General features: G+C 31.7%; 3 protein-coding genes across 3 annotated transcripts; 1 reads left to right on the forward strand and 2 right to left on the reverse strand.

The window, feature by feature from the left end:
- Positions 1-254: 254 nt before the first annotated feature.
- Positions 255-5,513, reverse strand: LOC108766311 (cytochrome P450 4g15). The gene is made up of 8 exons (XM_018515505.1): positions 5,151-5,513; positions 4,818-5,031; positions 4,152-4,448; positions 3,636-4,059; positions 3,384-3,452; positions 1,758-1,926; positions 1,183-1,357; positions 255-666 (listed from the first exon to the last, which is right to left on the reverse strand). The coding sequence occupies exons 1-8, from the start codon at positions 5,287-5,289 to the stop codon at positions 477-479; spliced, it is 1,677 nt and encodes a 558-aa protein (XP_018371007.1). The 5' UTR covers positions 5,290-5,513; the 3' UTR covers positions 255-476.
- LOC108766312 (cytochrome c-1) lies at positions 2,707-3,334 on the forward strand. Its single transcript, XM_018515506.1, has 2 exons — positions 2,707-2,907; positions 3,096-3,334. Exons 1-2 carry the CDS (start codon positions 2,781-2,783, stop codon positions 3,278-3,280), a joined length of 312 nt encoding a protein of 103 aa, XP_018371008.1. The 5' UTR covers positions 2,707-2,780; the 3' UTR covers positions 3,281-3,334.
- Positions 5,514-8,415: 2,902 nt separating the features above from the next.
- On the reverse strand, positions 8,416-16,351 carry LOC108766278 (helix-loop-helix protein delilah). The gene is made up of 4 exons (XM_018515460.1): positions 16,195-16,351; positions 14,372-15,107; positions 13,630-14,029; positions 8,416-8,700 (listed from the first exon to the last, which is right to left on the reverse strand). The coding sequence occupies exons 2-3, from the start codon at positions 15,010-15,012 to the stop codon at positions 13,636-13,638; spliced, it is 1,035 nt and encodes a 344-aa protein (XP_018370962.1). The 5' UTR covers positions 15,013-15,107; positions 16,195-16,351; the 3' UTR covers positions 8,416-8,700; positions 13,630-13,635.
- Between the last annotated feature and the right edge of the window lie 592 nt (positions 16,352-16,943).

Below are 16,943 nucleotides of genomic sequence, written 5' to 3' on the forward strand. Positions count from 1 at the left end.
ATATTTTTAGAAGGAGAAACAAGATATATAAAATATGTACAAGATATATATTATTGGAATTGTAAGATGGAACAACATGATTTTTGTTACAGCGCTTTATTTGTTCTAAATTATATAAAGTATAATAAAATAATTATCAATTTTTGAGTAGTTAATGGTTTTAAATTATAACTCCTAAAATTAATAAAATATTAAAAATTCTATAATATTAGTAGAGTGCAAACCTATCTTATCTGCAAATAAGTTTTAGAATACAGTATGTCTTGACAATATTTGTAATTTTTTAAATATAATATCGATTTTTCCATCTGTGTCTTACATTTGGTTAGAAAAATAAATAGCAAATTATTAGAGAAATATACTTATTCAAGCGAAATTAATAAGTAAAAAATAAATTGTCTTACTAGGGCAAGCGTCAATCTATTTATATTTGACTGGGTTATGCTTTATGCAGATATGGGATTGTTAATTTCTGATTATTCTTTACAAGGTGTTCGTGTGCGCGGCTCGATTTTAATCTTGAATCCATCATGCCTTTTTAAAATAATATCAGCTCGTAGAAGGAAATCTTTGTCCAAGGTTTCAGAAATAATACGATAATTTCTCAGTATTGTCGACAGCAAAACCTTTAGTTTCAGCATAGCGTATTTCCGTCCCACACAAGACCTTTGAAAAACATACTGTTATTAACGAATACGACAAAATATTTTTACATATTAATATTTCAAAAACAAATATTTAGACTTAAATATAATTTTCTAATTATGACTTCAGAAAAAAGAATAATACCAATTTAAGGTTAATAAGAGTCAACACAGGACGAGATGCGTAATCTTAATGTGGAATGATGACTTAACTCCAATATCTCTGTGATGTTTTCTTTATTCACAAAAATTGAAATTTGATGAAGAAAGCGATTGTATGCTGAGGAAGATTCAAAAGAGAGTTGGAAACGTTCATGGTGAATAAAGAAAACATCACAGAGATATTAGGGTTAAGTCATCATTCCACATTAAAATTACTCACCTCGTCCTGCATTGACTCTTATTAGCCTTAAATTTGTATTATTGTTGTTTTAAGTAGTTAGAGTTCGGTTAAGTTATTTAATTTTATTATTCAGAAAAAAAATTACTAAAAAAAGAAACAAATTATTACTATAAAATATTAATAAATATTAAACACCTTGGCCCAGCACTAAAAGGAATATAAGCATAATAGTGTCTTTTTTGCATATTTTCCGGTAAAAAGTTGTCTGGATTAAAAACTGTTGGATTTGGATAATACTTCTCTAAGCGATGTGTCATGTATTGTACAATCATTACTGTGGTGGACTTTGGAAGAATATAATCCCCTGTAACTATAAAATAAATTAACTATATATGTATATCTCTTTTCAATTTATAAATGAGTTCTTAAAGTAAATACCTTTAGTGTGGAACAATTTTTGTGAAAAGCTATATAGTTTGAGATAAGATCTTAGAAATTCTTAATTTTTCATAGATATTCGTAGTGGGACGCCGTTTATTTGAAAAACCAATGAATCCTCTGTGCTCAAACAACGTCACTCTACGTTCCACTACGGACATCTACGAAAAATTAAGAATTTCTAAGATCTTACCTCAATCTACTATGTAGTTTTTCTGTACTTTTTCGTAAAAATTTTTTTCTGCCAGGCTACAACTTATAACTCACGCGCACATCTAATATTATAATAATAATTATTGTTTTAATAATGTATTTAAATCTAAATAGCTTACCTATTTTTACATCCTGATTAAGGCGCCTCGCAATCAGAGGTACCGGTGGGAAAAGTCTCAAAGTTTCCATAATAACTCTCTCAAGATACTTCATTTCTAAAGTATCTTGGAAAGTGCATTGTCTATTGCTGTCACCAAAAATTGTGTCCAATTCTTCGTATACGCGAGCCTGCACAGTGAAAATCATTGAATTAAAACAAAATTGAGAATAGGAGAGCGGTTCACCCTCATATTTAATTCACTAACCAACTAACCAACGTTCTATTGCCTGGAAATGATTTAATTCGATTCCTCATATTATTCTTCGAAAAAAACATCTATATATGCTTCATTTTTTTTTATCTGTTGAATAATTATGAATAATTTATAAAAAATCTAAACTTCGAATAAAAAATCCGGAAAAATTCTCAAAGCTTAATTGGATCAAAATGAACATTTTTTGTCTCTTAGACTTTTTTGATAAAATCAATAGTTTTTGAGATAAAAAATGTCTAAGCTTGAAAAACAATACATATCTTTATATCTTTTTCTCACAAACTAATCATCCAATCAGTATAAATAAAAAATAAAAAATATTCGGCCAATTTTAAACTATTAAATTGGTATTATTTTAAGAGACAAAAAATGTTCATTATGATTCAATTAAGCTTACAGAATTTTTTTTCGGAATTTTTATTCGAAGTTTAGACTTTTAAAACAAAAAATGATTAACTATTCAATGACCACATAAAAAAAATTAAATGTATACAAATATTTTTTCTCAAAATAGAGATATCGAATTAAATCATTTCCAGCCATTAAAACGTTGTGTTGGTCGATTAATGCATTTTCTAAGCGACTTTTTAGTAAACTACTCGCCTGGAATGAATTATTATACGACTGTTATCGAAACCAAGCAACATATCGATCTCTAGCTTAGCTCTCAGAAAGCAGTGAAGATCGCGAAACACAATGTTTTTGAATTACTATTTTAATTTAATTTAAATATAAATTTAGTTATCGATAAATAAGTAACCTGTTAAAATGGGTGATGCAGTCAATGGTAAGAAATTATTTATGAAGTTGTGTGTTTCGTGTCATACCACGGAAAAGGGTGGAAAACATAAAATAGGTCCTAACCTGTATGGCATCATGGGCAAGACTTGTGGAAGTATGTGTTTTATTATAAATATCCCAATGTTTTATAGACAATATCTTGGTTGAGAAAATTCAACGAAAAAGAATTTCAGAAAAAAACATTTTAATAATTGCTTAATAATATTCATGCGTAAATATATAATACTGTTAAATGATGGTATAGGAATTTAATTTATTATATAACTGTTTTATTTCTTTTAGCTATTTCGGGATTTAAATCCACGGTAGCTATGAAGGAAAAAGCTATTGTGTGGAATGAGAGGACCTTAAATGACTATCTTGAAATTCCCAAGAAATTTATTCCCGGAACAAGTATGGCATTCTATGGTGTCAAGAAGACCGAAGATCGAAGAGATTTGATAGCTTTCTTAGCTACTTTGAAGTAATCGTGTTTTAATAAAACAGTGTACAACAATTTTTCAGCATAAATGTAACATGCAAATGATGAGACTATTAGTTAATAATTAAAAATAATAATAATGAAGGTACCTGAATATCTGGATGACTTCCTAAGACACAAAGTGCAAAACTCGAGCCAGCTGCCGTAGTATCGTGACCCTGTAATAAATCGATAATTACTTTTTTTTTTAGTAAATTAATAACTTACAATTTATTATAGCAATGCAATATACGAGATATTTTGTAGAAGCTAAGAAAAATTTAAGTTATAAAAATTTACGTTCAAAGATTTATAACAAAACTAAATTTACACTCGAAAGAAAATTGAAAGTATTGTGATACCTCAAACATGATGGTATTTACTTCTTCCCAGATTTCCTCATCAGTCATTTGTCCATTCTTTTTTAATTCGAACATCATTTCTAAGAAAGCAAGTCGCTTTTTCTCACCTGTGTCATTCTCATCGATGTCATCAAGATCATCTCTTACATAATGCATATAATTAGCTGCATTATTTTTAGTGTTTTCTACATTTTCGGTTACCTTCGAATTTTCTATTGGTTTATCGTTTTGTGAGTCTTTTAATTGTTGATATTTTTCATATTTTTCTTCAACATCTTTTGATTTTTCTTTGATTACATGTTCTGTCAATGAATGAATAGTTTTGAGCATTTTCTTTTGGAGGTTTGCAAGCTTCGAAAATTTGAAAAATATATCGAACCGACATGATATATCGTAATGTCTTCGATGTAAAATATCGCTCATTCTACAATATTCAAATTATGATGAGTGCATTTTCTACATGATAAATATTTAATAAAATATTACGTATAATTTTAAGGAAGCAACAATATATACTTCATCACGGCCATGGCATATTCATATCCGGTTTTTTGTCTTCTTTCTTTCTTAACTCCCATTGCTGTTTCTGTTAAAATGTCAACCGTTACGGCTGATAGATAATCGTGGCAATCGAATTCCTCTCCAACTTTATCGCGAAGTCGATGCACGAGATCTACGCTGTTTTCATAAAATAAAGGCACAAATGTCTTTAAGATATTCATATGAAATGAAGGCGCAATCACCTTTCTATGTCTGCGCCATTTGTCGCCCTTTGTGATCAGCAAACCATCTCCAAGCCATGGTTTAAAAAATCTACAGATAGAGATAAAAAAAGGATTATTTAATTACTTCCAGTAATAGTAATAAGCAGTATCTTATAATAAATGACAGACCATTTAGAATAGAATTTGCATCTTTAGTTGTAACATACATATAGGAATAAAACACATTATACACTGAGAAAAAAATGCTGTTAATTCAATTAAAGTCTACATTACAGGCTGTCACTAACATAAGTGATTAAATCATGTATATTTTTATTGACACAAAGGCCTTGATTACTGAAATAATAATTTATGCCTTTATATCAATAAAAATATACATGAATTAATCACTTATGTTAGTGACAGCCCGTAATATAGACTTTAATTGAATCAACAGCATTTTTTTCTCATTTCTTACTCATAATCGTCAGCTTTGTCGATATGTACAGAACTACTTAGGATTATTTCAATATCTTGTGGATCTGCCAACAAAACTACTGTTCTTGTGCCTAAATATGCGGCGGTTACATTCCCATACATTTCATGATATTCAAGAGCTTTTTGGAAAATAAATTCGGGAGACTGTTTGATAGCTATTAATGAATGACCCATAATAGGTATGGATGGTGGACCTAAAAGAAAGAAAATTATTGTAGGACAATATAGGAAAATCAATTCTGACAGAGATTACAAATGCGAACATACAGTCGAACTAGAAGTTAAACATTTTTTATTGTTAATATGTACATACTTGGTAATTTTTTTATAAGACGAACTGCTCGAGAGGTTTCGACGTAATAATATGTTGCAATTAATAGTGTAACAATTGTTCCCAGTAGAGAATAAATTATGATCGGTAAATAAGATGTTGTTACTGGATCCGCGTCCATTGCGATTTAAGAAAGTATTCGTCTAGCGATGTAATCACTTATTCCTCACTTTTTCAACACTTTTTTTACTCACTAATTATTGTGTTAACATTAGAAGAAAACTCAAAAAACCAGAGTTAATGTAACAGTATCTTAATAAAAATATTTCATTTGTTATTAAGTTATTAACGGAACGTTAATTACAATTTCACCTTTTCACGATGGACGCGTTTCTACTTTTGCACACAGTAGTGACCGATATTTTATAGCCAATATTCCGCAAGAATATATTCCGTCTCACTTTTTAATTATACAGTGACCTCGTCAATATCACATTGTTTGTTCATTTACATCACGCAAAATAATCGTAGACCGGATGAGCTTTTAATTTCGAACTCATTAATTGTCAACGTGAAACTATTGCCTCAAACGTGACATAGCGATAAATGCAACCTTTTTACCGGAAATCAGCTTATCGATCATAAAGCAAACGTTAAAAGTACAAGAAATACAAAAAAGTTTTATATTCTCGTGACACATGACAAAAAAAACGAAATTATTGATGCGTTTTAATTGTAGTTAATCTTGCTTATGATTTTAAATTAATGTAAGTTACTCTCATTTTTTTCGTACAAACTTCAAATTATTCGGAAAAAGATGATGGTACAAAAAATTTAAAACTAAACTAATACAATCATGCATTTAAGCAACAATGAAATAAGTATAAATAGTATTTAATAAGTTTTAATTTGGTTTTCCCGTTCTTCTTTTTAAAATTTTTTCAATAGTTTAATTATCTTTATAAATAATTATTATGGTATAGAATGTATAGATTGTTAAATTAAATCTGCGGTATACATAATTAGTAAAATGTATTTTAAATACTATAAAAAGATATATCAAGTACAAGATCGCACAATACTTATTTTAAGCTTAATTAAGGCACTGATATTTACAAGAATGTCAATAGCGATGAAAATATCATCTATTTTCGTGTATAATTTACATTAGTCTTAATCCTAAAATGACACTTTCGACTTTTTAATAATACTTTGATTTAACTCGAAACGAAAGAACGGTCGAGTATTGTAACGCATTTGTAAGTAATATAAAATTTACAACAAAAATATATAATATTCATTATAATCGATATCGCTCTTGAAAAAATGTATACAATTAATAAGCATGTATTATATGTATATATTACGAAGCGTATAAATCTTATAATAAATATAATCGCATATAAATTAATATATATTTGCAACAGTTTCATCGTTTCTGTTAAGCAAATCATATTTCTTGTAAATAATATTGGATAATACTGTACTTGGGGAAGGGGGAGGGAGAAAATCGTTTGATACCTAATGAATTATGACAAGGGAATTAAAGATCTGATCGCATTGTTTTATTTCGCATAGTTAAGGCACGTAAACGTATACATTTTTTAGCACGCCATTAAATATTCTCTTAAAGAATACATTAAAAAATATTTGATTGCTGCAACGTCATATACAATATAATGACTATTTTCGTTCTTGAATAGATCATAATATCGCAAAACAGATAGCACGACTTAGTGCTTAGAAAAATGTAATAATAACTCTTATATATTAGTATCTTAAATATTCTGTTAAAAATTTCGAATATAAAAAAGATATAAATATTAATATAACTTACTGCCTACGATTAGTTAAGGCACTTTTATGTACAAATTTTTTGATTGTGTCTCGCAGCTTTAAAGTCGATTCACAGATCTTTTCTATGCAGGGTATATCAAACATGTAACAAAGAGAAAATGATAAAAGATATTTATACATATATACATACATATATATATATATATGTATACGCAGAATATATAATGCATATAAATTCTTTCTATCGGTTGTAGATTGACTTTTATATAATTATACATACAAACATATATACATATATTATACATATATACGTATAGTATATGTATTTATAATACATATACGATATACATATAATATTACTATATATTATTTATATATTTATATATTTTTGTATATTCTAATATTTTATGTAGATAATTAGAATTTTCAATGAATAGTAAAGCCTCATCTACAATAATCGTATAGGCTATGTCGCTAGTAGTAGCGTCGCAGGAAAATTTTTCGCACGTCGCAAGAGTGTCGCTAAATGAGCGTTTACAATAGTTGCAAGGACTGTTTGCACGCAATTCGACAACAAATTCTACCGCCAAACTTGCTGTGCTGTGATTGGCTGAGCTTATGCGACACGCTTGTTACAATCGCAGAAAGTTGAAATTGGCTCAACTCCTATAAGTACTATAAGAGCTTTTGCGACTACAACAGTCATGCGACTAGAAGCAACACTCCTGCCATTCTCACACGACATGCGACACAGCCTGTGCGACTATTGTAGACGAGGCTAAAAATACAGCCAATATGAATGTAAAATTTATACGCAGTACATGTAATTACATAATGTATAATTATATAATTACATAATTCTCTAAATCATTTTCTCGTTGGTTGACCTATTTCTTTAAATATATCCTACCTAATGACGTCCTTTATTTTTTTAAATATGTATAACATGTTGTAAATTGTGCAATAATAAACACACGGCGTAATAAATATTCTATAAACATTGTTTTTATAAATAAGAATGTCATAATTTTATCTTTCAAATCTTAAATATGAGTACTGTAAAAGTTTAATAAAATAATGTATTAACGATTGATGATATTAGTATAATAATAATCATTGTTTTTTTTATCCATATAGCATATCATATACGTTTATATACTGTACAGTTTCTTTACAGCAGTAAATAGTTTTGCATAAATATAACCGTGTTCATAATACAACTAATTGTACTTGTGATATAAATAATAAAATCAGTTTTTTTTTCTGGAAGCGCAAAACGTCATTGCTAAAATAAATTAAAATATTTTTCTCCATTGTCTTTGAAAGAAAATAATTAATTAGTACATTTGAAAGTATATAGTACACCAATTCATGAAATTAACACAATTAATACATATACGTGTAGAGAATAATCTTTAAAGCTTTTTAAGATACTCTGCAATGCAAATAAGCGATCTTTCATGAATACAAGGTGAAACCTCTGATGTATTGAATAAAGATGTGGCAGGCATATTAGTTTCACACGCTATCGGTAATTCAAAGGAAAATTATAATAATAATAAGCAGATCTGCTTAACGGATAAGTACTCGTAAGTACGATTTTCTAATTTCTGCTATTGATCACAATACACGTGCTCATGTCTATCTTGTCATGATATCTTGTCATATATTATTGTCGAGATAATCTTCATCCAAGTCTAGTGAGATCATGCGAAATTCGATTGAAGCGTATATATTATATAGTGGACCTTGAATTTTGTTGCAAATATTAATCTTCCCTAATTGGAACCTGTAACTGAAAAAAATAACAAAAGAATATTAACATTTTGTGTATGATAAATATTAAATGCATAGACATAAGTAGAACAAATTTTTTATGTGCAGAATAATTCATGTTTTCATTACTTTCGAGAATTGATTTTTACATTTTATAACATTTTATGTAAATTATTCTGTATTTTTCTAATAGAAATCTAACGTTACTCTCCTGTTATTGAAATTGTGAAATTCTGCAAATACGAAAATTGTCTTCCTATCGCAACAACCGTTACTATCTGAAATATCTGTGAACCCTTGTCGAAGATTTATATCGAAAGAAAACAGTTTCCATCACAATTTCGTGATTCGGGGAGTAAGGGAAAGAAGAAAGATCCCGTCTATCCTCGAGAGATCCTTTGTCCCGTCTCGCTATTGTGTTCCGTTACTGAATCGCGCGGATCCTCGTTTAGCTGCATTGGGAAAGAATTAAATTCGGAAACGGACGGACGAATCGTCGCGGACATCCCGTAGATTCCGGATATATCGTGGGAAAAAACGCATGTACAAATAATGTGGCAAATCCTCATTTTTCTTTGAAAGAAAGCATCGGGGGATAAAGAAGGAATAGAATAGTTTCAGTATGAGAAAAAAGATGTCAGAGATTCCTGTTTTTCATGGTGTATTGAATTAAAAAGATCTGTAAAAAAAAGTGGTCTGTAGAGGAAACATGTAATTAATAATACAACGCCAACTTATGATCCGGATTGTAGCTTTAAACATAAAAATTAATATATAAATATAATACTATTCTAAATCAATTTATAACGCGCTCGCATAATACAATTTAAATTATGATATAAAATTGTGTATGAACAATGTGAATTACAGAAATATTTAATTATTAATTTCAATTAATATCTTTTATAAAAAATGTTATATAGAAATGTATATTATGTTAATTAAACTATCAAGCAACGTAAGTTTTTATTTAAAAAAATAATAACAAAAATAAAAATTTAAATCAATTTCGGAGAATTGTACATTATCCATTTTAAAACCAATGGTGTCTCGTAAAGAGTTCGGAAGAAATATCTTTCTCTCTGTAACCGCAAAAATATTGATAAAAAAATGTTTGAGGAAAACGTGTGTGGTATACATAAGTGGCGAGAGATAAATTAGAGTATCTGCCACGCCTGTACTCTTAAGATCCCAAGAACCTAAGAACTAAAACGTGAAGTGTTCTTTTTCGAAGTATTCGTTGTCTCTCGAATCTGGAAGTCCTCAGATTTTATATTCTTTTTTATCAGTCAATACCGCATCTCGATAAACGAAAGGAGAGCATGCGTATCTTAGACTTTACTGTAACTAAATTTCTGCTGTTAAAGAGAAAAAAGTGTATAGAATTATTTATTCTAAAATATATGAAATACTGAATTTTCTCACTAATATCAAGAGAGCTTTAATCTAGAATTCAATTAAGATTTATCGTTATGTATAAAAATAAAAAATTATTTTAGTAGAAAACACAAAATTTCATCTAATTGTAACTATAAATATAATAAAAATATAACACAAAATTACATAATTAAATAAAAACGAAATATCTGTAATGTGCAATTATGTCAGAAAAATTAATTTTAAAAATCGAGAAATTTAGCAGTACTGAAATTGACTGCAAACCGTCACTGTCATTTTAAAGCTGTTGCGCTACTATGCTGGTAATGTTTATTGATAAGATAACCAACATGCGGGTTCCACCAGCATATTGTTCGTTGGATTCTTTGTTCCATGTACTAAATGTCTGTGGAATAAGTCAAAGGCGGAAAACGACCGTGACGATTGCCATAAACTTCGTCCCATGCTTATTTCCCAACACAATTTGTGCTAATTTGTTAAAGTCTCCGCTTGTTTCATGTTATTTTTAAAACTTTTTTTTTCTCGACATTTCTAATAAAGCTAGTTAATTTCTGCTAAATACAAATATTATCCTTTAAAAGTCAAGAGGTGTGTGTAATTATTATAATGTGTACAAAAACAAAGTCATTTCCTTTTATTGCAAATATATAAAAATTGACGATGTTTAAAATTTCTTTTTGTTTATTGTGTGAAGAATCCGTATAACTACAGGAAAAGCTACTCTTCTATTTTCTTCTTTTTTTGGTAGCGAATTTATGAACTTCTTCTGCCGTCGAAGGACCCTTGAGAAAAATTCTCACGATTACATGGTCGCAGCATGGCCGTATCTCATACCGTATTTAATCTCTATAATACGTTTCAATTACTAAAGCGAGACGCGGCTATTATTTACTGCAACTTTTAGCCTACGGCTTTCCGGCCACCCCTGCACACGCTCCTACCGAGAGACTCCCATGTCCGACGCGACGTTACGCCACTTCGATTAATTATCTTGATTACCGTAGATTATCTCGCGCTTAATTCGCGCGTAACGCATTTCCGTTATTGGTATAATACGTTACTTAAAAAAGAAGATTTAATTGGACTGGTTGGTTCGGATGAAAGAAGAACAGAGAGATCCGGGCTCTCTCACCTCGCGGATTAACGCTATGTTAAGACCTGGGACTCATGTGCCTCTCACGGTAGTGTCTCCGCGAGGAGGCAAACTAAATGCGAGGAAAAAGACCGGCACAGCGGTCGTATACACCGATATACGTGACCGGGAGTCGAGTAAGGAATTTATTAAATTAATTTGACGCGACGACGCATCTCGTAAACTTCGTAGATGACCTCACTTTATAATTGTCGAGAATTACTTGCTGGCCACTCATTCCAAACCCTCGCGCGTCTAAACCTAAAAGCTCCTTGCTCCCTGAGCTTCTTGTCGTGCTCTGATATTGTGATAAATATATTTCTGCCGAGAGAAAATACGTATATACGAAAAAAGCACGATACTTTGGTTAAAAGAAAGGCAGATAAATATTTTGTGACAAAATCTATAATAAGAAATTATTCCAGAGAAATTTGGAAAAATAATTAAGGTAAATATTTATACTCTATAAATCACATTATCCTTAATGAACTAAAAATACAAGAAATTTATTATATAATGTACATAATTGCTTATACTAAAAAAATAAATAATTACAAATTACAATTTAGTTACTAAAAAAATATTTCAAAGAAAAAATGTTTTCTTTCACTAATGATGACGGAATTAATGACTTTGAGAGCAAAAATTTTGTGCGTGGCGTTTCACAGGCTATGACTCGACTTTTTTTAAATCATCATGCCGCGCATATGTCAGTGGTAGCGGTAAGTCAGCTTCCGTCGCCCTTTAGTCGATCAACGTATGTGCATCCAGCGCACTACATGTCGGTCTGAATGCACGGCACGTGGGCGCTACGCACGTTTCTAAGGAAACCGCGACTTCTATTTGTGGCACAGCGACTGGCACCGCCCGCCAGCTGATTTTTTCTCTCGTTGCTCGTTCAGAATCGAATGCATTGGTTATCGCAACAGTTACGTTTCTTCTCTTTGAGAAATATATTCACTTGAAATTTGCCATATTCATACAGAAATTGAAAACGTATAAATTCTTATAAAAAGTCTTTAAATGATAAATGAAATGTAATGAGACTTTCATTCTCTAGCATGAATCTTCAAGGAAATTAAATTTCCTTTAATTTTTATAGATATTTGTCTATACGTATTTTATGTATAATATACCAAACAAATTCCATAAAAGTAAATTTTAATTTTTAGAATTAATCTCTTTGTAACGTTCATTTTGATCTTACTCTCGTGTAGATATTTTACAAAAATATTGGAGAATATCTGTATATAAGATACTTTACATGCTTATACGGATATCGATTTAAAATTCTCCTAAGTGGATTTGAAAGAAGTAGCTCGATCGTGAAGCGAACATGTGTCAGATATCCATGGGAATTGATGACCAGCAATTGGAAACCAAGAAGATTGAGGAAGGTCTGGTTGCGAGATATTTCAAGAAGAATATCCAACATATGGCTAGACGTTCCGCCACTTCCGTTCGTGGTTGCACGCTTTTAAGATGACACACCATGATCCACCACCAGCCATGTGTCCCCCAAATTGCATACTGTAGACTATTAAAGTTGCTTTGACCTTCGATGCACGAAGTTTTGAGCACGAATACGATAGAGAAACGAAACTGACTGGGAATTGCAAAACTAAATTAATTCAAATTTTTTAAGGAAAAATCTTGATCGTTACTCAAATATAAAGTAACCTTTTTATAAATAATTCTGGAAGTAATATCCTTCAAAAAAGTTCTTCGTTATCATTATACCGAGGATCAAATAAAAATGATAAATAAAAATTATATAAATGATAAATGTCGAATAGAAGCTGTAACATTTTTATAAATTATTGAAGTATTATAATAATTTTCTAGTCTCGCTAGGACAATATGCTCTTTGTCGGTATGAAGTTTCTTTAAAGGAGAGGGTTCTCGATGAGACAAAAAACGCAGGAGAGACCGTGACATCCAAGTGTCATGTCGGCACGTACTTCGCAAAGTGGTTCGATGCGTAAAGTTTATTTTCGGGCTCGACACCGACGTAGCACGTGTTCAGAACGAAGCGTCGAACACGAGTTTCCACTTGGCGGCATTTCCGCGACGCGGGTATCACGTGTGCATCCTGAATGCATCGAACATGCAACTCGTGACACTCGAACGAACCACCTCTTTATCATGTTCGTCTTTTTGCAAAAAACTTATATTGTCTGTCGAAACTGAGCAATCTCTATTATTAAATAATTACTCCTTCATTCACTCAAGATTGACAAAAATATAAAATAAAAGATATATTGCGATAATAAAAAAATTAAGGATTTTTCATTAAATAATTTTTATGATAAAATAATATATTACGTAATAGCGAGTTTTTCTGTAATTTTGTCATTGAACTCCGGACTCTCTCCCAACTTGAACACGCAACTTGAGTTAAACTCGTCGGGAACTTACCTATGGTTACACGTGCGTCAGCCGTTGCGTGTGCTGTTGATGGACGAGTCTTCCCTGTTCCTGTTCCCACCAGCTGACTACATCCATGAATTCCCCCGTCTCAGTGATCTCTTGTTTGTAGTAGAGGGCTCCGGAGAAGGTCTCCGGGCTAGTCGCGTAGACAGTCGTCGTACCCTCTTCGCTGTCTCCGGCACCGCTGTAGGGCGATAGAATCTGCGGTTCTAAGTTCTCCTCATTCTGAGCATAATACTCCGAGGGTGGCGAGGCCACCGAATTTGGCGATAATCTAGAGAAATTTTGTCCACCGGTTATAGTTCGTGGTTCTAAGTTTTCTTCGTCTCCTACTGAAGACGCGTAGTAGTCACGCGGGGATGGAATAGCAGTCCGGTTGGGAGATAGTCTATGAGGAAAAAAGGAGTAAAATCAATATGATTAAAGAAAGATATAAAGACTTTTTACACTTAATTGTATTATTAAATTATAATTAATTCCAGCAAATGCAGATATATAATGGCTATATAATATATAGGTACGTAAATGTATATGTTTTACATCTATGTTACATAGCAATTACATTTATGTAGTTTGCTGGGATGTAATTTTATCTATAATAATTTTATAAAGTAAAATAAAACCACGTGTTTTGTTCTAAATTAAATTTCTATTCATAAATCTCTCTCTCTCTCTCTCTCTCTCTCTCTCTTCTTCCATCTATTCTTTTAATTCAACATTCAGAATTTACCTGGATAATGTAATTTTTGATTTGGCAGCATTCTCATCCTCTTCTTCGTCCAGTTGGTCCCTCTCGTCATCTTCTGCGGCTAATACATCGTCCTCGAGAACAAGTCTCTCACCAGAGCCGTTATGAGTCGAAGAGATGACGCTGCTAGTTGGAGAAGGAGCGCACTGTATACCGACAGTCTTGGAGTCATATTCAACGCCATCAGCTTCTGCCAAGAGCCTCTGAAGGCCTCTGATGTACTCAACGGCCATCCTAAGAGTCTCTACCTTCGACAACTTTTTACCCCTGTCGCCATAACCTGCAGCAATGTGACTCGGAATGTGTTGTCGCAAGGTAGCAAATCCATTGTTTACTTGTTTCACGCGATTCCTTTCCCTGGCGTTTCTTCGAGCAACAGCAACAGGAGGTGGTTGTCCATTCTTGCCGTGTTTTTTCAGTCTGGTAGGATCGTACGGGGGTAACACCGTCGTAGAGTTCGTCGCGTTACTGCTGGTGTTGTTTTTTGGGACTGCCAACGTTGATTGATTACCAATGATATTGTTCTCGTTATCTTGTAACGTTCGCAGCAACATCAATTGTTCTTGATCATTGCCGCTTATCTGTACTCTATTGCAAAACACCGTTACCCCCATGGTCGCCATTGTGCTCGTTTCAACGAGTACTTTTCGGTGACACGAATCAGCGTGAGTTCTTAGAATATATGAATAATCATCGAAGGTCCACAATTTGTTCCAAGCTAAAAAAAATTAATACTTATTGTAAAGTTTAACATTGTAAGCAATTTTTTAACTGATTAAGTGACTATTTTCAAGAATTGTTGAATAATAAAGAAATCTAATAAGCCAAATAATTAAAGTAATGGAAGTAGAAATATGATTAATAATGTTTTTATATTAAAAATTATGCAGTATTTTGATAAATTATACTTCTATAAAGTATTGTGTTTTAAATATTATACTGCGTAATTTCCACAATAGTGTTGATTAAACGAGTTGCGTTAAGAGATACAGCAGACACAACCGGTCGATAAACGACACTAATGCTTGCCGAGGACGAATCTAATTGCTGAGTTTATAAATAAAACGTATTCTCTTGTCGGAGACAAAAACGATTATCGATATTGACTGTTCGACGATGCCACGATTGAATATCCATTTAAATCTGGGTCAAATCTGATATGTTCACAAAAAAAGCGTTACAAATCTTTTGCAAAGACATGAACCCTTTTAAATTGTGATTAATAATATTCTTAAATATTTCTTCTTATAAAAATAGGACATACATTTAATTTTCTACTTTATATAGTTTTTTATCTTCTCAAAAGCTGACAATTTGAAATAAAAATGCGTGAATGTTTTGTTGTAAGCTTTTATAAGAACTTATAGCTTCTTCCTTTACTAACTCATGAAGCTGATGACCCAAACCGAGATCTAATTGTCTCGCTGCCGGTCGCCACGGCTTAAGTAAAGCATGAGGTCACCGTCTATTCTTCTCCACGACGGTCGTCGACTCCTCGGAAACTATTATCGAGATATTTCAAAACAAATCTGTTTTACACATATTCTTAACTGAAAAAAATGTTCCTCCTCTGATATCAAGCATCAATTAATTTCTAGGCACGTTATCGTTTGCACTCGACTGATTGCCGATTGACATGATTCGAAATAACTTTTTAAGTGAAGAACGATTGCTCCGCTAATTATAAAATACAATTTATTAATTTACTTTTAATTGAAAATAATTTACCTAATTTAGTTATAAATAGCCAATTGCTATTTAGCGCATCGTGTAAGATTTTTATGGCTTCCCAGTTGAATACTTACCGAAGATCAAGGCGATGATGCTTGGTGAAAATACTCTTCAACGCAAATTGCCATGAAGATAAATCGCTTTGACGATCTCGTACATAACACACATTTGATTTTCAAATGTAAACAATTAACAAGAGTCTCTTTATAAGGCGAGAAATTTCAATTTCTGAGAGAAAAGTTGAAGGCACTTTTAATAATTGTATCCACTTATATGTCTTTCATCCAATATCTTCTCGCGCAATGCTATCGATTGGCGTTTTTTCCTTCTCTGTTAGAAAGTTGATTGATGTACAGCATGTTGCGCTTGCGATGAACACAAATATTGAACTACAATCCAAATTTCGACCGTAAGCTCGATCTCGCTGACACCAATCACTATATCATTCACTGTAAATCGTTGAGAACACCGCGGCTATTCAAACAATTAGAGATTAATATTGATCTAATGTTCGAACGTATAATAGCTCCGTGATTCGTGTGTTTTTGGCACAAGTAATATCAATGTAAAATTGTCAGAACCGATCTATTATATATTTTAAATTATCGTTGGCATACACGAGACACAATATTACTTTTCTACAAAAAGATATTTCTGATGTCCAATATATGCGAATGTGTGAAGAAAATCCTGTGGCAGTTTAATAACACACACACTCAAATAATCCATTCGACTTGAAAAATCTTCATTCATCACATTCGTCACTCCTCACTCGTCACTAGCGGCGATCCACATGGATCATATGGGGAACAATCTGGTCCAC

Source organism: Trachymyrmex cornetzi, unplaced genomic scaffold (genome assembly GCF_001594075.2).
Source record: "Trachymyrmex cornetzi isolate Tcor2-1 unplaced genomic scaffold, Tcor1.1 scaffold579, whole genome shotgun sequence".
Classification (NCBI taxonomy): domain Eukaryota; kingdom Metazoa; phylum Arthropoda; class Insecta; order Hymenoptera; family Formicidae; genus Trachymyrmex; species Trachymyrmex cornetzi.

What these genes read in the sequence shown, in the direction of transcription:
- LOC108766311 (XM_018515505.1), bottom strand. Translation starts at nt 5,289, where the DNA reads ATGGACGCGGATCCAGTAACAACATCTTATTTACCGATCATAATTTAT. An exon ending in TAAATACCATCATGTTTGAG is followed by an intron (nt 3,453 to 3,635) that starts GTATCACAATAC and finishes GATTTATTACAG; the next exon opens with GGTCACGATACTACGGCAGC. An exon ending in GAAGTCATCCAGATATTCAG is followed by an intron (nt 1,927 to 3,383) that starts GTACCTTCATTA and finishes TTCACTGTGCAG; the next exon opens with GCTCGCGTATACGAAGAATT.
- LOC108766278 (XM_018515460.1), bottom strand. Translation starts at nt 15,012, where the DNA reads ATGGCGACCATGGGGGTAACGGTGTTTTGCAATAGAGTACAGATAAGC. An exon ending in TCAAAAATTACATTATCCAG is followed by an intron (nt 14,030 to 14,371) that starts GTAAATTCTGAA and finishes TTTTCCTCATAG; the next exon opens with ACTATCTCCCAACCGGACTG.
- LOC108766312 (XM_018515506.1), top strand. Translation starts at nt 2,781, where the DNA reads ATGGGTGATGCAGTCAATGGTAAGAAATTATTTATGAAGTTGTGTGTT. An exon ending in CATGGGCAAGACTTGTGGAA is followed by an intron (nt 2,908 to 3,095) that starts GTATGTGTTTTA and finishes TATTTCTTTTAG; the next exon opens with CTATTTCGGGATTTAAATCC.